The following is a 20126-nucleotide window of genomic DNA, read 5'->3' as shown; positions in this document are numbered from 1 at the left end:
TCTCTTGTGGGCAGCAAGCCCGAGGGCTCCTCCAGGGCCTGGATGGCAGTCCTGGAAGATGCTCCAGCCCCACGGTTTTCCAGGACCACTATGAATGGGGCAGGACTGGTAAGTTCACAATGCAGATGGCCTGAGTAACACTGTATCTAAACTGATAAGTTTGTTATCAGTCAATCCTAATTTTGGGACCCAGGGCCCCCTTACCTTGCTCAGAGCAGTAGGCCACAGCTGCAGACGTCCCTCACAACCCTCGAGACTCAGTGGGAGAGTAGGGATCCTACCCTCTCCACCCCCATGACCAGAACGACACAGCACAGCCTCCCACACTCATCCTTTGAAGCCCCCCAGACACCAGGACAGAGAGGACACGCCTCCATTGTCCAGAGGGGTACTTAGGTTCAACATAAAAATTTCAGGAGGCATCCTGTTTTATCTTATAATCGACATGAGGTTTGCACTCTACTCCGCAATAGTGTTACAAAAGATCCCCCCCTCCCCACCCCCAAGCAAAGCCGATGAGCCAGGGCTCTGCTGGGACCTCAGCCACCCTGGTGGGCAGAGCAGCCTAACAGGACACTCCACTGTAAGCATTTACAGGTACCTTCCATTTATTATCTTAGGTTAATGCCCACAGCCATCCTGTGAGACATAGGCCTCCCCATTTTAGAGATGTGAAGACCTAAAGCAAGGTGCCTGCATGGATGGCAGGCCTGACTATGATTTCCCTCCCCATGCTCTGCTGCCCCTCACTCCACAACCCTTCAATGCTAAAATCCACTTGGTCCATGATTTGTTTTCTTTAGCCAGTCCTGGACTCTTAGCTCAGGCTCCCAGCCCTCCTCCGATGGGAGAATGGGATGGGAAAGGCCTGAGAACCAGCACATGTGTCTTTGCCAGTCCCTGGCTCTGTGCATTCTTGAGAAATCTTCCTCTCTGGGCTTCAACTTCTTCATGTGAACAATGGGGGTTGGGGCTGGATGATTTCTCTGGTGCATTAGAGTTTTTCCACTCTGGCATTCTAGACATCACCTCCAGAAATGTCCTAACCCTTGTGTTTCTTCCTTCTCACTAAAGAAATAAGTCCGTATTGCCTATTTCCCTTTGTTTTTTAAAAATAAAACCCCTGAAACAACACTGTAAGCCCCCCAAGCAGCTATAGTCCCCACCTCCTCCCTCCTGTGATATACACCATGGCCCAGAGGAGCTCAGGGACCCCTGAGACTCAGAGCTGGGGGTACAGGGTTGGTGAGAACCTGCTGGATCCCCACAGCCCGAGGGCTTTGCTGGTCAGAGATTCCTTCCCCATGATCTATTTTAAGGAAGGCATTTGGTGTTTCATTTTCATGATAGAGCTGCTCAGGGGAGTGAACTGAGGCTCCAGAAACTACCACAGAGTGAGGACCACTGGAAAGGAGGGGTGCTCAGCTCCCTGGGGTCCCTGCTACCAGTTCCCTCTCTTCAGGGGTGGGTTACCTGGAGGACAAGAGCACAGGATGTACCCCCACCCAAAGATCCCAGAGACACTCATATTGTAGGTGGGGCCACAGGTTTGGAATCAGGCAATCCGCACTTGGAATACTGGCTCCATGAGGACATCACCTGACCTTCTCTGGGCCATAGTTTTCTCATCCGCACCTGCCTGTGCAGACTGTTATGCACTAACACGCACCTGGGATAGCAGCATCACTCTGAACGGTAGACTCCTGGGAGACCCATCACCCTGGAGGGCTCTCCATGGAGTGGGGGTGCTGGGGGTGGAGCTGAGGCCCAAATGCCCTCGACACCCCAGCCTGCCGCCCGGTCATGTAGCTGCATGGCCAGAGCCCTGGGCAGGAGAGCCCTTTGGCCAAACAAAACTCTGGTACTCAGCTTCCTCAGCTTTAAAATGGAAGCTGAATGAATCAGAGTTTATAAAAACTTATCAAGGGCTGCCTGGAAACCCCCCGTAATCTCTCCAAGGTGGGGAGGCCCGGGGGTGTGACCGAGGAGGAGGAGCACCGTGGGCAGGAGGCATTTCCAATAAACGGGCTGTTCCTCCTTCCCCAGGTTGGTCCTACACCATGGACACCTTGTACAGAGCAGGATGCCAAGGCCCAGAAGAACCTGGTACAGGGCTGCGGAGCACACAGCATTTGCAGCAAGACCCCAGCTGAAACTTCAGTCTCCAGAGTTAGGGAATATCTTACAAGTTTTAGAAAACAGAGTGCTTAGTTCTGGTAGAATTTGCTCACTGACCTCTCTTCCTGGGAGAACCACATTTAGCTTATGACTTAAGAGGAAGCCCTAGGGCTGCTTCAATTCTACCCCATGATTTAGTTCTAGTATTCCAGGGGGTTTGGGGGTCTGGGGAGGCCTGGCAGGGGTTGGGCATGGCACTCAGGCCTCCGAGGGGGCTGGGTAACACCTCTCTGCACAGGCTGGTGACAAAGGAAGACCTGGATGTTGTGGCAGTGGCTGCCCTGGGTGGGGGTCAGTGGGGAGGGGGCGGGGTGAGGCCTTAGGGACAAAGCACTTGAGGTTCACCAGCCCACGTGGCCTCAGCCTCAGAGGGAACAAGGAGCATCCGGGTGGCGGCAGAGGCCCTGCAGAAGGCTCAGCTGGCATTGTTGATGGCAGTCCGAGAGCCCCCCAGCAGCCTCTCATGCTCGCCCTCCTCGGCCGGGGCCCGGCCCCTGGACAGGCGGGCCAGCAGTGGGCGGTGCAGCCCATTGTAGAGGGCAGTGCCTGCCAGGAGGATGAGGAAGCCGAGGATCTGCAGCGGGTGGAAAGCCTCCCAGCCCAGCGCCAGGCTCAGCGCCCAGATGACAACAGTGCGCAGGCTGTCCAGCACCATACGGGTGGTGGCACTCAGCTCCTTGGTGACACTGATGCCCGCGAAGTTGAAGAAGGCGATGCTGCTGATGTTGCCCAGCAGCGCCAGCGCGATGAGTGGCTGTCGGCCCACCTGGCAGAAGGCATCCAGCGCATCCTCCAGGGTACCGCGAGGGTTTCCGCTGAAGGAGCCGGCGGGGATGTAGTACATGGGTACCAGCAGCAAGGAGAGGATCACGAAGCCAAAGAGGCCTGCGGGAGTGGAGGGAGCACATCAGGTTCTCTGCTGGGGCCCCGGTCCTGCCCTGCCGGCGCTCCGCTGACCTCTGGCCACCCCTGCCAAGCCGCCCTCAAACCAGCTCCTTCCTTTCAGGTCCTGGAGGCATCCTGCTCGTTAGAAACTCAAGACTCTGCCTACTGAACGGGCTCTGGCTGCCCCTTCTCCACTTTTAACCTGTGTTTCCTGACTGGACCAAGAACAGGAAATACACTTTATATTGTGACCAGTGCACAGTCGTGCACACTGCCACAAAACAGCTATCCTTAAAACATACAATGCTGACGTTTTTAAAATTCGGTTCTATTCACTGACAGAAGGATTGGCTGGCTCCAAGCACTACATTGCTCTCCCAAGTGTGGAGAAACACAGCTAATTCAGTGCCATTGGTCTGTGACAAGGAGCTAGACTGGAATGTAAATTAAGGCACTGCTTCACTCAGAAGTAGTTTCCCTGGTGTCTCAGATGGTAAAGAATCCACCTGCAATGCAGGAGACCTGGGTTCAACGCCTGGGTGGGGAAGATCCCTTGGAGGAGGAAATGGCTACCCACTCCAGTATTCTTGCCTGGAGAATCCTCATGGACAGAGGAGCCTGGCAGGCTACAGTCTGTGAGGTCGCAAAGAGTCTGACACAACTGAGCGACTAACGCTTTCACTTTCACTCTGAAAGTCGTGCTTTTTTGAAAAAAAATAAGTGGAAGCGATCAGTGTGCTTGATGACATAGTCGATTTAGGTGGTTCACATCTGTCATAAGCCCTCGGCTCACAGTGCACCAGGCACAATCCCTGAGGAGACCAAGGTCACACCTTGATCGCATTGCTCTAATCCACCCTGTTAGTTTTATATTTTTAAAGCACTGATTTTGATTTACTTTCCTGCTCAAAAACCTTTGGTAGTTTTTCCCTGCCTGTCATTTAAGATCGAAATCTGCTTGCCTGATGTTCAAGGTTCTCTACAATGTGGCCCTGACATATTCAATCCCTGGTTATTTCCCCAACATCAAATGTGTACCCCTACCCAAACTATTCCTCACTGGTTTCCAAACTCATGTCCAGCTCCCCACATCTCCTCTGTGTCTGCAGTTCCCTCCTTCCCACTCTTGCCTGCTGAAACCTGCAGCTCGGATGCCACCTTCCCTGGGCCATGTCACTCAGATATGCTTGGCAAGTGAACTATCCCTTGAGTAACAGTGGACTGAATGCTCCTTTCTTGGTCAGTTCCAGGAAGTGGTCGGCTTCCCTAAAGTGTGGCTTGCATCTTATTCATCTTCATCTCTGTCCTCCTTTAGCTCCAGGCTGAGTGCACGGCACGTGTCAGAGTAGCTGAGCGCCGAAGAATTGATGCTTTTGAACTGTGGTGTTGGAGAAGACTCTTGAGAGTCCCTTGGACTGCAAGGAGATCCAACCAGTCCATTCTGAAGATCAGCCCTAGGACTTCTTTGGAAGGACTGCTGCTGAAGCTGAAACTCCAGTACTCTGGCCACCTCATGCGAAGAGTTGACTCATTGGAAAAGACTCTGATGCTGGGAAGGATTGGGGGCAGGAGGAGAAGGGGACAACAGAGGATGGGATGGCTGGATGGCATCACGGACTCGATGGACGTGAGTCTGAGTGAACTCCGGGAGTTGGTGATGGACAGGGAGGCCTGGCGTGCTGCGATTCATGGGGTCGCGAAGAGTCAGACATAACTGAGCGACTGAACTGAACTGAAGGTGGTGAAGGGAAGGACGGGAGGTGGCAGGCTCACCCCTCCCAGAGGTCCCCAGCACCCACCAGGCCCTCACCAGGTCCTCCCCACGTGCCACCCTGCAGGGCTCGCCCCTGCCAGCGCCCTCCCGCCGGCCCGTGCTCACACGCACCCTCGGTGCCGACCGCCCGCAGCGGGTGCACGTTGTGCTTGTACACGAACTTCTCTTCCAGCACCATCTGGATGGAGACGATGATCTGGGCCATGATGATCAACAGGTCCCCTGCGGGGAAGAGAGGGGCCCAGGGTGAGGCCAGGGCTCGGGGAGACAGCTCCCTCAGGGACGGAACAGCCCCCCACAGCCCCTGACTCTGCAGGGCATCCCTGAGCCTGATCTCCTGGCCCCCGAGGGGTAGGGCAGGCCAACAGGGCAGGCACTGTCACCGCCCCTCTCGGGTGAGGCTCCAGAAGGCCCGGGGGTCTGAGGGCTGCACAACTCGGGTAAGTGGGTCTTTTGAGAAGCAATGGGGTTTGAAATGGACATTTCTGGCTTAATTCTGCCTCTGAGGGACCAGGGTGGCACTTCACAGTAAAACTGCTGCAGGCCTTCCTTTCCGGGACCGTAAGACTGACAGTGATGCCGAGCACAGTGCAGAGTGCCGACTGATCACTGGGTAAGTGCTCAGTAAACGTTCATGTGTTTCCTCTCCTGGATTCTGTAGGTTGTGTGGCTGCGAGTAAATGTAGCCCTCTCCCTCTCCCTCTCCGATCTCCCCAATCCTTACCCACCCCTCTCATGCTGCTTGGCCCTGCTTGCTCCCGTCACCTCGAGAGCAGGTGCAGGTCAACAGCGGGTACCCCACACACCCTCCCCCGAGGCCTGGCAGGCAGCAGAGCCTATCAAATGCTTTTTCCCCTGACTCTGTGCGGGACAACCCCTGGACGCCTGTCCCCGGCCATACCTGTGATCACTTCGCTGAGCTTGTGCTGGCTGTCGTGCTTGCTCAGGAGGTCGGCCAGGCCCACCACCACCAGCCCGGCAATGGTCGCAAGGATGCCCAGCCACTGGCTCAGCGCCAGCCTCCGTCCCAGGAAGGCCACCGAGAACAGGCCTGTGAAGATGATCACGGCTCCCCGCAGCATCTGGAAGCTGGAGGCACTGGTCATGTTCAGGGCTGGGAGAGGAGAGATGTGTGATGTGAGCTCCTGAGGGCCCAATTGCTCTGTTCACTGAGGTGTCCTCAAGGCTGAAGGCAGGCCTGACACGTGCTAAGTACTCAGTGAATGCTGGTGGTATGTGTGTGTGTAAAGGGGTGTGAGTGTGTGTAAAGGGGGAGCTGAAGGTGAGCTGTGTGTGTGTGTGAAGTGGGTGCTGAAGATGAGTTGATGAGGATGAGACAGACGATGAGATGGTTGGATGGCATCACTGACTCAATGGACACGAGTTTGAGAAAACTCCAGGACTTGGTGATGGACAGGGAGGTCTGGCATGCTGCAGTCCATGCAAAGAATCAGACACGACTGAGCTACTGAACTGAACTGAAGATGACCTGGGGGTGGGAGGAGGCTCTTTCACTAGCATCCCCCTGGGGCCACAGTTTGAGCCCTTGGCAGCCTGGCTTGGCGACTCACCCACATACATGATGCTGGTCCCTGTCATGTCGCAGAGGGCTGGGGGCAGGAAAAGGAGAGGGTTGAAGGGCTGTTGGAGATCTGCGCTGGTGTCTGAGTGCCGCGCAGCTCTGCACCGGAGTAGGTAGAAGGCGGCCAGGCAGGAGAACTCTCCCAGGAACATGCCCACTGCCTGCAGGGACAGAACCAGGCCAGTTCAGAGCTGGAAAGAGGTTCACCTGCAACTAATTTTTTCTTTTTCTTTTGGCCATGCCACACGGTTTTGGGTTTCCCTGGTGGCTCAGATGGTAAAGAATCTGACTGCAATGCAGGAGACCCAGGTTTGATCCCTGGGTTGGGAAGATCCCTTGGAGAATGGAATGGCTACCCACTCCAGTATTCTTGCCTGGAGAATTCCATGGACAGAGGAGCCTGGTGGGCTACAGTCCATGGGGTGGCAAAAAGTCAGACATGACTAAGCAACTAACAGTTTACACGGTTTTGGGATCTTAGTTCCCTGACCAGAGATCAAACCCATGCCTTCGGCAGTGAAAACACAGAGTCCTAACAATTGGACCACCGGGGAAGTCCCATAACAAAATTAAAAAAAAATCATCTTTCTTCAAGTAAGAGTTTACCTATAAACCCAACATGTAAAACAGATAAACGCAGAGCTCCTGTGTGGGAGCTGCCTCCTATGTCTACTCCTTAGCTCCTCAGACACCTCGATGGAAACCCTAAGGCTATAGAGCCTGGCCGAAAACCCACCAGTCTAGGCCACTTCCCGGTCAAGTTCCAGATGGAGAAACTGAGACCCTGAGAGGCTCAAGGATTTATTTAAGGTCACAGAGCAAGTTGCTGGCAGAACTGAGGCTGAAATTTGTCTCACCCCCTTCCCAGTCCAGCAATAAGGTACCTTCCATTGATGGTGCCTGCCCTGTCCTAGTGGGTCTGGGCTCCCCATGGCTGGAGAGCAGGTTTTACTAGGTGTTGATTTTTCCAAATGGGTCCTGACTTTGTTGTGGTTCAGGCTGGCCTCATGGTGTCCAGGACATGACCACGCACCAGGACTTGTACAGGCCTCCTACGGGGAACAGGGCCTTTGGCCCCTTCCAGGGACACCCCACATCTTGGCCTGTGTTCTGGGGAGGGAGACAGAGGAGTAGGGAGCAAGGGAGGACTCCACTCCTAGGACAGGAAACAGCAAGGCCTCACGGGGGGACCTGCTCTGAGCCCTGGGAGACAGAGCTGGGAGAGGAGAGGCACAGATACCTGGAGGAAGGGATGCTGAAAGCTGTGTTCCTGGCTTCCTCCACAGCCTGGGGCCACGAAGTTGTCCGCCCACCTGCAGCAGACAGAGAGAAGGTCAAACCCTGCAGTGCACGGGTTCTCCCACCTGGTCCCAGGCCTGCAGAGAGCTCATGCCTCCTGATGCCAAGAGGCCAGACTTAGGGGACTTGGCCCAGAGTGGGGTTCCCCTTGAAGGGGCTAGTCTTCACAGTAAGCAGACTTCACTTGGGAGTTGGGACCGAAAGTGGGGGCCTGGGTACCTTTAGCTGAAATCTCATGAACCACTAGCAGAAATTTAGCATTTCTTCAAATTATAAATATACTATTGCAGGACCTACAACTGTCACACATGGAAATCACAGCTATTCTCATTTTCACATTCAAGTCATTGTAGATACTGTGAGGTATCACTTACACTCATCACTAGTCAAAAATTACAGTAATTAGACCCACTGCTTGGAGAAGGCAATGGCACCCCACTCCAGTGTTCTTGCCTGGAGAATCCCAGGAATGGACGAGCCTGCTAGGCTGCCATCTATGGGGTCGCACAGAGTAGAACATGACTGAAGCGACTTAGCAGCAGTAGACCCACTGCTTATAACTTCATGTGTTAAGAAGTGCATGCACATACCTGTTACTATATCACAAACTGGCTTTTTCAATGTCTGGATAATCTTATTTCAATGCAATTAGCTTTTTCTGTAATCCTTGGGGTTTTATTTGCACACTTCAAAACACTACTCTAGCCTTCACCAGACTATCAAAGGACCTGTGCTCAAAAAATGTCGAGTCCCTGGTCTGCAGGTCACATGGGCCCTGGGAAACGGCCACCTGACACAGACCGCCCGGTCACCTTCACATAACCTGAAGGGTCTGGCCGGGTTTTCTAGTAGTGGCTTAGAAGCAGGTGGCAAGGACACGGCGCTGTGGAGTGGCCTGCCAGCCAGTGCCCAGCAGATGGGCTGACTCTGGCATGTGGCCCCACCGAGTCCAGAACATGTCATGGCACAGTGCTCTGGGCAGATGCTACCAACCATTCCGCACTGACCAATGTCTGTCACCGAAGCTTTTGCCCCTGAATTTCACTTTCACTGGGCTGTGTTATATCCCTGGGATCGAATCTCTCCTTCATCTGAAAGCCCTTCATATATTTGGAGATGTTTCCACCTTCTGATCTTCCTGGTGGCTCAGACGGTAAAGTGTCTGAATGCAATGTGGGAGACCCGGGTTCGATTCCTGGGTTGGGAAGCTCCCCTGGAGAAGGAAATGGCAATCCATTCCAGCACTCTTGCCTGGAAAATCCCATGGACGGAGGAGCCTGATAGGCTTGGGGTCACAAAGAGTTGGACATGACTAAGCAACTTCACTTTCACTTTCCACCTTTTGAATCTTCTGGTTAAGCAGCCCCAGCCCTTGGTAACCTTTCCTTCCCTGGCTGCTGACTTCTGGAAGTGCTCCAGTGGGCCCAAGTCCAGACCCAAGGCATATGATCTGGCCTGGATGGAGCTGGGCAACAGGGAGGCCCCTCCCACTTGTTGGACATCCTGGTTAGTTGACCTGGCTTGGACTGTATCTGCCATATCACACTGCTGACTGAGGTCAACACAGACCTAGGGCTACTTTCTGTAGGCCATTGACCTGCCCCAACCATAGCACCCCATGCATAGGCAGTGGCTATCTTTAAAGTATAAGGCTTAAGTGTGTGTGTGTGTGTTAAGTCACTTCAATTGTGTCTGACTCTGCAACCCTATGGGCCATAGGGTCACCAGGCTCCTCTGTCCATGGGATTCTCCAGGCAAGAATACTGGAGTGGACTGCCACTTCCTACATGAGGGGATCTTCCTGACCTAGGGATCTAACCCACGTCTCTTGCATCTCCTGTGCTGGCAGGCAGGTTCTTTACCACTAGCACCACCTGGGACTTCTGAAATGTCTTTCCCCACAACATCTGTCAAGAGCAGCTACACTGTGATCCCGACCTGTCTTGCAGCTCCTCTCTGCACAAGCCTCAGCTCCCAGACGGCAGGGAAGCCTTCTGCCTCCTGTGCCCGGAGCAGGGGCCACTCCACTTGCAGGTCTGGGTTTGACAAAGATCCTGAACCAGGGAGACCCGGGTTCGGTTCCTGGGTTGCAGAGATCCCCTAGAGAAGGAAATGGCAACCCACTCCTGTATTCTTGTCTGGAGAATCCCCATGGACAAGAGGAACCTGGCGGGCTATAGTCCATGGGGTCGTAAAGAGTCTGACACGGCTGAGCGAGGAACACACACAAGGCAGGGCTTCTCTGGGAGCTCTTTCCCACAGCCTGGGGCAAGGGCATGATGCCCAGATGCAGGCAGCAGGCAGGGCGGGCTGAGCGGTGATGGTAGCACGAAGCGGGAGGGAGAGACCACATCTACAAAGAAATCTGAACACATCCTAGGGCGAGTGAACAACACCGGGCTATGGCAGACTTATCTCAAGGTGAGAGACCCCATCCACTCCCAAAGATGTAAGGAGGGACGTCAGGAACAGTGCTTGCTTGGGAACAGTGGAGGTCAAAGGGGAGCTGATGGGCCCTTAAGGAGAAGTGCTGATGTGCCTGGTTGGGAATGCAGAGGAAATCTGGGTTGGGGGATCAGGATGTACCAGACCCAGTACCAAAGGGGCAAAGAAAGCCCCCACTTAGGACAGAAACTGCCTGTTCTCCAAGGGGTCTCATTTCTGCCTGATCTGCAGTAGATTCTGACTCGGGGATCCCTCCCCGAGCAGGACAGGACCCGGAACGTGGGCCAGCCACCACCTGCATGGCCTACCCAGGTAGCCCACTCTCCAGCCAGACTCACTGTCACAGACAGAGCCCTGGCGGAGGGCCTGGGTGAGGCAGCTGAGTGAAACAGAGAGAAGCAGGGAGAGTGAAGAGGTCAAGCTTTACCAAGGGCACAGAGACAATGGCCCTGGAGTGAGTGAGCAGGTCAGAGAGAGAGTTCCCAGGGCTCCTCCAGGAGGAACAGGGGAGGTCTTGCCAAGTTCATGGTCAACCAGAAGCCTAGGACAAGGGCTGGTATGAAAGCCCCTTCTCCCTCCTGGGGCCACACCCAGAGCACAGACTGGCAGGCTCTAGAAGACCCCGATCTGGCGGTGGGGCCACCTCCTGGAACTCCCGCTGGGCTACTGCCTGTGCACCTGACAGTCACAACTCACATCTGTGTGACTTTCTGGTCCCACAGTCACTGTCACTAGAGAGGATGTGAGCTCAGCATCCAGTAACTTCCACAGCTTTCTTTGCTCCTAGAATCTTATTATACACAAGTTTAAACTGTTTGGGTTGCATGAATGGACTTCTAGACACCACTAGACAAATAGCCAGGTGGTGACTACAGTCCAAATGCACAGTGCTAATTTGCCACCTGGTCTGAGTCGCCCCCTGCTGGTGGGACCAGCCAGGCCTGCCCTTCCCTAGGGATGGGCACCTCGAGGAGCGCTGGAAGGCTGGTGCTAAGCCTCCTTCCCTCCCCTGGTGCTGTCTCCTTTCTCCAAGGGTTGGGTCTGAAGATCATGGCATCTGGTCCCATCACTTCATGGGAATAGATGGGTAAACAGTAGAAACAGTGTCAGACTTTTATTTTGGGGGCTCCAAAATCAGTGCAGATGGTGATTGCAGCCATGAAATTAAAAGACGCTTACTCCTTGGAAGAAAAGTTATGACCAACCTAGATAGTATATTCAAAAGCAGAGACATTACTTTGCCGACTAAGGTCCGTCTAGTCAAGGCTATGGTTTTTCCTGTGGTCATGTATGGATGTGAGAGTTGGACTATGAAGAAGGCTGAGCGCCGAAGAATTGATGCTTTTGAACTGTGGTGTTGGAGAAGACTCTTGAGAGTCCCTTGGACTGCAAGGAGATCCAACCAGTCCATTCTGAAGGAGATCAACCCTGGGATTTCTTTGGAAGGAATGATGCTAAAGCTGAAGCTCCAGTACTTTGGCCACCTCGTGCGAAGAGCTGACTCATTGGAAAAGACTCTGATGCTGGGAGGGATTGGGGGCAGGAGGAGAAGGGGACGACCGAGGATGACATGGCTGGATGGCATCACGGACTCGATGGACGTGAGTCTGAGTGAACTCCGGGAGACGGTGATGGACAGGGAGGTCTGGCGTGCTGAGATTCATGGGGTCGCAAAGAGTCGGACATGACTGAGCGACTGAACTGAACTGAACAGGCTGGACTGGGCAGGTTCCCAGCAGGGGAAATGGAATCTTTTTGTATCTGAGGGACTGGGGCAGGCTTACAGCCCCAGGGATTAGGTGTTAGGACACGCTGCCCCACCCAGCCTCTTGGGGCCAGGGAGGAGTTCAGGCCTGCAGTCACTTTGGGAAGGAGTCAGGCTTCCCAGCTTGGCCCTGGGAAAGGTTTGGCTCACTGCGCAGTCACAGAAGCCCTCAGGTAGCACAGAACAATGGCCAAAACCAGCCCTAGCTCATCTGGGGGTGACATCAGTGACTCTCCAATGGGATAGCCCTTGTCTCCTTGAAAAACACTTCCCTAACGTGTATTTATAAATGCACAGTTCACTGTGTACTGACTCTTACCAGACCTGTGCTTCTCCTTGAACTGGCTGAGCACTTCACGTGGGCTATGTGGTTTAAGTCTCACAACAAGGACCCTCATTTTAGAGACGGGGACTTTAGGCCTTGGGCGGGAGAGAGCCGTTTCAGCCTCATACAGTTAATGGGTGGATCTAGGCCCAAACCCACCTGCTTGAACTTATTTTCAGAAAGGGTAGCAGGATATATGGAAAGGTCAGACTTCAGATTTTTGAATGTTACAGGTTGGATGAATTATAGATTTCTCACCTATAAAATGCGGATAATGATGCCAACACTGATGAACTCGCAAAAGTAATAAATAAGACATAAAAGACCTGGCAGATGGCAGGGAGTCAATAAAAGTTCTTTTCTGTCTCTTCTCCCTCTTTCTCCTCTGCTGTTGTAATGCCAAAGAAGATGAAGCTTAACAGTTCTATGAAGACCTACAGGACCCTTTTGAACTAACACCAAAAAAAAAAAAAAAAGATGTCTTTGTCATCACAGGGGACTGGAATACAGAAGGATGAAGTCAGGAGATATCTGGAGTAACAGGAAAGTTTGGCCTTGGAATACAAAATGAAGCAGGACAAAGGCTAAGAGTTTTGCCAAGAGAATGCACTGGTCATAGCAAACACCCTCTTCCAACAATACAAGAGACAGCTCTACACATAGACATCACTATATGATTAATACTGAAATCAGATTGATTATATTCTTTGTAGCCGAAGATGGAGAAGCTCTATATTGTCAGCAAAAACAAGACAGGGAGCTGACGGTGGCTCAGATCACGAACTCCTTCTTGCAAAATTTTCCTCTGGGCCGGGTGGGTGTGGCCCCAGCTCCGCTCCACCTGAAGGCTTCCAGGGAGCGTCCCTCCTCTGCGACCCATCCTGCAGGACAACTGGAGGGCCACAGAGAGCCAAAAGAGGACAAACTCGGCCATCATCCCGAGAAGCTCCTAGTTTCACAGATGAGAAACCCAGGGGCCAGAGAGGGCTTGGGCACACAGGGAAGTTATAGTGCCCATGAGCCTCCACCCTCTGCTCTGTGCTCCTTCCTCAACACCGAGCACCTTCTTCCTCCTAATCTTTCCCACTTCCCTGGCTGAGGTGGGGCAAAGGTCAGCCCTGCAGGTGGGCCCTCCACTCTCTGGACACTCTTTTCTGGGGATAGCCATGGTCCCTAGGGCAGGAGGCCTGTGGGGACCCAGGAGGCTCAGGCTGAGGCCACATGAGGAAGTGCCTCCCACTGGCAGAAGCGGGTTTCCTTGAGTTCCCTGGGCCTCAGAGGGCTGTGAGGTGGGCTCGCCTTCCTGGGGGATGAGTCATGCTGGCGTGGCTTGGCCCAGTCGAAACTCCAAGCTCAGCATTCCCAGAGGTGTGTGTGTGTGTATGTGTGTGTGTGTCTGCGTGGGGCTGGGGGTTGCGGTCAGAGGCTGAGGAAGTGGCTGGTGTGGCTTCCTCGGATCCATCAGTTGTGTGTCCCCTTCCCGCAGAATCCACGCCATTTCTGCTCACATCCTGGTGAGTCAGCCTCTTTCTCCTGCTCCGGACCTTAAGAGCCCCAGGGCTTCTCCACCCTCTGGGATGTCATAGCAGGTGGCTCACGTGGTAAGAAATGATGACAGCCCTTCCTTCTCTTAAGGATAAGAAGACTCTCCTCAGGAGCTCTTACAGCATGTGTAAGAGGTGGGGCAGGGATTCTGTACCCATTTTATAGATGAAACCGAAGTTTGGAGAGGCCCAGTGACTCATCTAATCCCACAGCTGCCAAACCACATGCTCTCTCCTCTCCTACACTGCCCTCCCCACTGCAGGCTTTCTCCAGATTTCAGGCTTTCTACAGCCGGCATTAACCCCTTGGAAGCAATTATCCCGTGCTGCTCACAGGGCTGGGGGGTGGGGCAGCTGCCAAGGCGAGAAAGTCAGAGCGCAAACAGAAAGGAGATTGATAGCCCTTCCCCAACTGAGGCCCATGATCCCAGGCCCCCTGCTCCCTTCCTACAGGGTCCCAGGACCCAGCGGGTCTGGCGGCTGGAGAACACGGCCCCATGGGCCCTTCACTGGGGGGTGGGCTTCACAGCCTGCAGAAGTTTAGGAAGGGAGCTGAGCCTTCCTGAGTGAGCATCTACTTGACCCTGGCTCTTTACGTGCAGAACCCCAGGTGGATTCAGGAGGATGCGGTTCCAAAAGGCGCACTGGTTCAGGCAGACAGCTCCACACAGTGCCAGGGGAGGCCGAAATGTCTGTTCTCTAGGAGGCGCACCAGCAGAAGGGCTGGTAGTGGGGGGAAGTAGCCACAGAAAGGAGAAGGGAGGGGACCTCTGCCCACACCCAAGGGCCTGCCTGATCCATGACTTTCCCTTCTGCACGCAGGTGACCCCCAGCCCAGCCCAGGCAGGCTGACTCCTTGCAGGGCACCCAACCCTCCCGAGTGGGCAGTGACCTCCTCCAGCCGACAGCTGACCTATCATCGCAGTAGAGTCGCAGCCTACTTCCTCGTCCGCTGTCTTCAGTCCTCCCAAGAAGCCGAGGAGGGAAACACCATGCTCACTCGACAGCGCAGACACTGCAAAAGGCTACTAGAGACTCTAAACCTGAGCCCTGAGTGAGCGCTGGGACAGAGGCTTCAGATGCTTGCCACCCGGCCCCAGAGCGAAGGCACTCCAGCGGCAGGGAGGGGAGATGCCCCTGATAGGGTTACAGCGTCCATAGGCACATGCTTGTCTGTTTTTGTCCAGGGAGGTGTAAGAGGAAGCCCCAAGGAAGAGGAAGTTTGAGGGACTGGACCAAAATGCTGAGACCTAGGTTCTAGCCACCAAGCAGCTGAATCACAGACACAAAAACTTTTCTTGGGAACTTGACTGTAAATTGTGGGGATTAGAATGGATAACTTCTATGTTTCTAACAACTCTAAATGTCCCTGAGAATGACTAGAGAAGTCCCCAGCTTCATTCATATTGGAGATTAAGAGTATGGATTCTAGAACCAGACTACCTAGGCTCAAATACAAACTCTGCCACTTCATAGCTCAGTTGAACTTGGGCCAGCAAGTTCCTCTTTCCAGAATCTCACTTTCCTTATCCAGGGCCAAGATATGTATCTACCTCATAGGATGATTACGAGAATTCATTAACTCATGAAAGGTGGCTGGGGCAGGACCTGGTACATGCTATTCTCTGTCTGGGTATTAGCTAGTTAGCACTTACTTGCTGTGGTCACATTTCCGTTTGTCTGTCCCTGCTGGAAACTGGAGGTCAGAGTGTGATTTCAAATCGATAACCCCATCAGGATGTACACCACTGCTTTCCCATGTTCTTTCTCTGAGAGCATTCTTCTCATAGTCTGGCCTCAGAACGCTGCTGAGTGTCCAATACCAGGGCCTGTCACAGGTAGGGAGGCTCCTGAAAAGCCCCTCATCAGGTCACAGGCAAAGGCTGGGTCCCTACCTGGAAGCCTCTTTCTGGCCTCTCAGGTAGCCACCAGGGGCAAAGCCTCCTGGGGCTGAGGATCCTCTGGTTTCTCACCAGACTGGTTTGGACCTCTTTAAGGAAGGAGCTGAGTCAGCACAGGTAACCTCAGTAATAACTCAGTTCTCCTTGGGGACAGTGGCCACGGCCGATCACAGCCACCCTGTAAGCACCAGACTGAGGGCTTGGCTTGTGGGACTGATGGACAGTGACTTGTTCTGCGGCCTTCAGATCCTAACAGAGATGGAAGACCTCAGGTGGAGTTTCCTCTACAGCTAAGTGCTCAGCAAGAGGAGCACCCTTCAGGAGGCCGCAGGGCCCAGGAGCCCAGCACAAGACACAGACATGGCTGGCCAGAGCCCAGTGGGAGAGACAGGTGGGGCCCACCCAGAGGTCCACTTTCCTGTGGAGAAGGGAGGACACTGTGCTTGTCAAGCATGTGCACATCTCATCCACTGCAGATCCTAAGCATCTCAAAGGCCAGGACCTTCTCTTGGTCACTCTGTCTTCTTCCCTGAGTCTAGGCAGTGGCTCCCATACTGTAAGTACCTTATACATGTCTGAAGAATTGAACAGAAGACCTCTCTCCCAGACCTCTCTTCTGGGGCATTTCTCACATCACTGACAGAGTGTGCTGGGGAAAAAACACTCTAGAAAATGAGTAAGGTACAACCATCCCCACCACCCCACGGGCCTGACTGGGGTGACTGGGGTGACTCCCCTTTGCTTCAAGCCTGGCAAGACCCAGGTGGAAGTGAGGTCTGACTGGGAGAGGGTCGCTGTCTACTGTCCTCCACATGCACCTTGGAATTGGCTCAGAGAAAGGCTGGGCTCTGGGAATTAGGGCTCTTGGTGGGCAGAGAGGCAGGAAGGCCTGATGCCGAGCTAGGGACAGAGAAAGAGCCAAAGGGCCATCAAGAGAAGGGGCTGCCTCTCAGGGCCTCCTGCTTGTTACAAATAGGAGACTGTGCTCGGTCCCTCAGCCTCATGACAGCCCCAGGTCATCAACCCACAACCTTCTGAGGACTGTCCTTATGGGCCCATGAGCACCACACCCTCTGACATCAGAGCAGAACCACCGCCCGCCACCCCCCCATCCCGACTCCACCGCCCGCCACCCTGTCTGGGTTAACAACACTCCTGTTCTCCCAGGCAGAAGCCCAGGAGTGACTATTTGATCCTGTGGGTCAGGCCTTGTGGTTTCACTTTGCTCCTGGTCTCTCCCACCTGGCCCTTCCCTTCCCACCTCACCTCCACCTCCAAGGTCCCCTCATCTGCTCTGCAGCAGCCCTGCAGTGTTTTTCCCTCCAGCAAATTACTTTTCACCTTGACCACCAGGTTCACTGAATCACTTTCTCAAAAGCCTCTCTTTGATTGTGGGATAAAATCTAGCCTGGGCATTTGAAGCGAGTTACAATCCCCTTAGATTTTGCCCCTCCTGCCTCGAGGTTCCACCACAGCAGAAATTCCAGCCAAGCTTCAAGGTCCAGTTGAAACCAGTTCTCCAGGAGGGGCCCATGGAACACCCCCTACTCTGTCATCACAGCCCTCCATGCTCACGGGTCACTCGGCTAACGTGGCATCTATCGTAGCCCTCCCCGGCCGACAGCTCCTGGAGGGCCGCGCCCCTGATGCCACCTTGGAAGGGGCAGTAGAGAAGAATGCCCTCCTATTAAAGATGTTGAGTTGGAAAGTGACTGGTTGGGATTAAAGCGGGGGCTCGGATCTCCAGCCAGGACACTGCTTGCTCCTCCTCGCATTCCCTGGTGCCTTGCACCTCTTGGGTGGTCCATGAACTGCGTGAACCGACCAGAGAAACTGAGCTGGCTGGTGAGGCCAGGAAATGACAGCCGCGAAGGGGGAGGGTGCAGGAGGAGGGCGGGGGTCGCCAGCGCCCCTGCGGGCGGCTGCAGACCCTACCGAGCCCCAACCCCTCCCGGCCAGGCCCGGACTCACTTTGCCGAGAGCGTGTTGATGGAGCCGGTGACGAGCATGAGCCCGGCCAGGAACAGCTGGTACTTGGTCCAGGCCATGGCGGCGGATGCGGGGAGCGCGATACTAGAGGGACCCCCCGCAATCTCCGCGCTCGCTGGAGATGGTAGCTCGCTACCCGGTCACCCGGGGATCTCGGGCGCGAGCGCTTCCGGGCCGGGAGTCACGTGACTCGAAAAGGCCCCGCCCCGCGCCGGCTCGCTCCGCCCCCAGGGAGGGCTCGGGGCCCAGGCGTCTACGCCCGTGATCTCGGTGCGGGTGCTCTGCCGGACGGGATTTGCTAGCGCTGGTCCCGGCAGAGTGACTGGGAAGTCACGGCCCCAGGTGCAAAAGAGGCCCCTCTGCAAAAGAGGCTGATGGGACAATGCAACGACATTGCATCCGTGGATGTTAGAGCGCTCTGTAAACCCTTGAGAAAAATGGAGCTGAACAATGTCAGAGGCAAACCACAAAGTAGAAACGCCCCGCGTGGGAATCTCGTCTCTGCAGGGTACCCAGGGAACTCCCAGGAGGCCTGAGACTAGTGCCTAGAGATCCCAACCCGTGGTGTGGCTCACATCTTCCAGAAAAGTGGTGTAAGAGTAGTTCCTGCTCCCTGGGAGACCATTTTGTAACAAAGGAAGCTAAATTGAAAGAAGCCAAGTGGTTCGCTTTTGATCACACTACCGAGAAATAGAGGGGGGGTTTGCACGCAGATTCTTCAGTGTCCCCCAGATCTGTGCCTGCTGCTAAGCTCTTCCACCAGTCTCAATCCACTGCTCCTCCCTGGATTCCTGGGATCCTGCTCAGGGGTTTATGTGCAAAGGCGTCCCAGCTTTTGAAGTCCTACTCCTGGTTCTCAGCTCCCAGCCCCGCTCTGTCCTCACCTCTTGGTCTCTGTCTGTAGCCCATGCTCGTGTCATACCACAGGCTGGAGCTCAAGGCCTTGGAGGACCTGCTTCAGACCCAGTGAGCACATTGCCTCATCACTGCAGATCTTGTTGCTAGAGCTGCGGAGATGGGGCCTGCCTGCCCACTCCTCCTGCCTGCCCTAAGACTGCCTTGACCTTGTGAAGATGACCAGTGTTGAATCAGGAAAAACTCTCAAGGGGCTGGACCAGGAAGACCCAATAGAGAAGGTGTATAAGTGGGATTTGGGGCAGTAGTGGGAGGTCACAGGATAGAGGGGAAGGGCTGTCCCACAGGGGAGAATGGCAGTGCCTTTGCCCAAAAGGCATGGGCATGGAGTATGGGTGTATGTGGGCATGGAGTGTGTCTGGGACCCACAGATGATCTGGGAACTTTCATACAATGTGGCCTGTTCTTTTCAGTCATTGGGGAAGTTGAGAGATGCAGAAAGAGGTTTCTTCTGCGCTTATCTTCAACACCACCACCAGTTTCAGGTAAAGGGATTACTTCAGTTTTCCAGAAATACTGAGTGAGATGCTGGGGCGTGTAGAGATGAATGAATTTCTGTCCCAAGGAGTAGACCAGCTCGGTCCACACCAGCTGCATAGCCCATCCCTGTGGGCTATGACACTCATTGTTCAGCTCAGTTGTTCAGCTGTGACACACTTGGGGGCTCTGGACTGTTCTCCCCATGTGTATCAAGCCAAGGACACTGTCTTGAAACAAACATTACTAATGATTAGTGGTGTCATCAGCCCGACATGATGTCACTAGTAGCACAGTCTTTGTCTCCACAGTCACATCATAAAATGAATTTTAATTTATTATGATGTTCTGCTGCTGCTGCTGCTAAGTCGCATCAATCGTGTCCGACTCTGTGCAACCCCATAGACGGCAGCCCAGCAGGGTCCCCCCTCCCTAGGATTCTCCAGGCAAGATGTTCTGATCATTCATCAAATTGCTGCCTCTGGAGTCAGGAGACAAAAGGATTTATGGGCAAATACACTTGGAATCCTCTAAGTGCCAAGCCCAGAGGTGGGGAAGGGACCCCAAAGACAAGCAGGAGACCTCAAGGAGTTGGGATTTCACAGAGGAGAGCAGTGAGTTCACCAGTCACCATGCAGCAACGTGAAGATGTGTAAGAGACAGTGTCCGTCACTCAGTCGGGGCCAGCTCTTTGCGACCCTGTGGACTGTGGCCCCCAGGTTCCTCTGTCCATGGGATTCTCCAGGCAAGAATACTGGAGTGGGTAGCCATTCTCTTCTCTACAGGATCTCCCCGACCCAGGGATCGAATCTGGGTCTTCCACATTGCAGGCAGATTCTTTACCATCTGAGCCACCAGGGAAGCCTGTAAAAGGCAGACAGGATTGTGGAAGGGAGGGATCCCCAGAGAGGGGTGGGAGTAAGGGCATGACAGTGACAATCAGAGCTGTCCTGGAACAGCCACCCAGTCTGTGCCAAGAGTTTGACCTCTGTGACCTCAGTTTTCACAGTAACCCCATGTGCTAGAATTCAGGGGAGCTTTGAGCAG

The 20126-nt window shown here is 54.2% G+C and overlaps 1 protein-coding gene across 1 annotated transcript; it reads right to left on the bottom strand.

The window, feature by feature from the left end:
- Positions 1-590: 590 nt before the first annotated feature.
- SLC35F6 (solute carrier family 35 member F6) lies at positions 591-17848 on the bottom strand. Its single transcript, XM_004005740.5, has 6 exons — positions 17670-17848; positions 7660-7732; positions 6409-6580; positions 5739-5951; positions 4949-5059; positions 591-3063 (listed from the first exon to the last, which is right to left on the bottom strand). Exons 1-6 carry the CDS (start codon positions 17744-17746, stop codon positions 2594-2596), a joined length of 1116 nt encoding a protein of 371 aa, XP_004005789.1. The 5' UTR covers positions 17747-17848; the 3' UTR covers positions 591-2593.
- Positions 17849-20126: the final 2278 nt, after the last annotated feature.

Source organism: Ovis aries, chromosome 3 (genome assembly GCF_016772045.2).
Source record: "Ovis aries strain OAR_USU_Benz2616 breed Rambouillet chromosome 3, ARS-UI_Ramb_v3.0, whole genome shotgun sequence".
Classification (NCBI taxonomy): Eukaryota; Metazoa; Chordata; class Mammalia; order Artiodactyla; family Bovidae; genus Ovis; species Ovis aries.
This window is presented reverse-complemented; position numbering and strand designations above follow the sequence as displayed.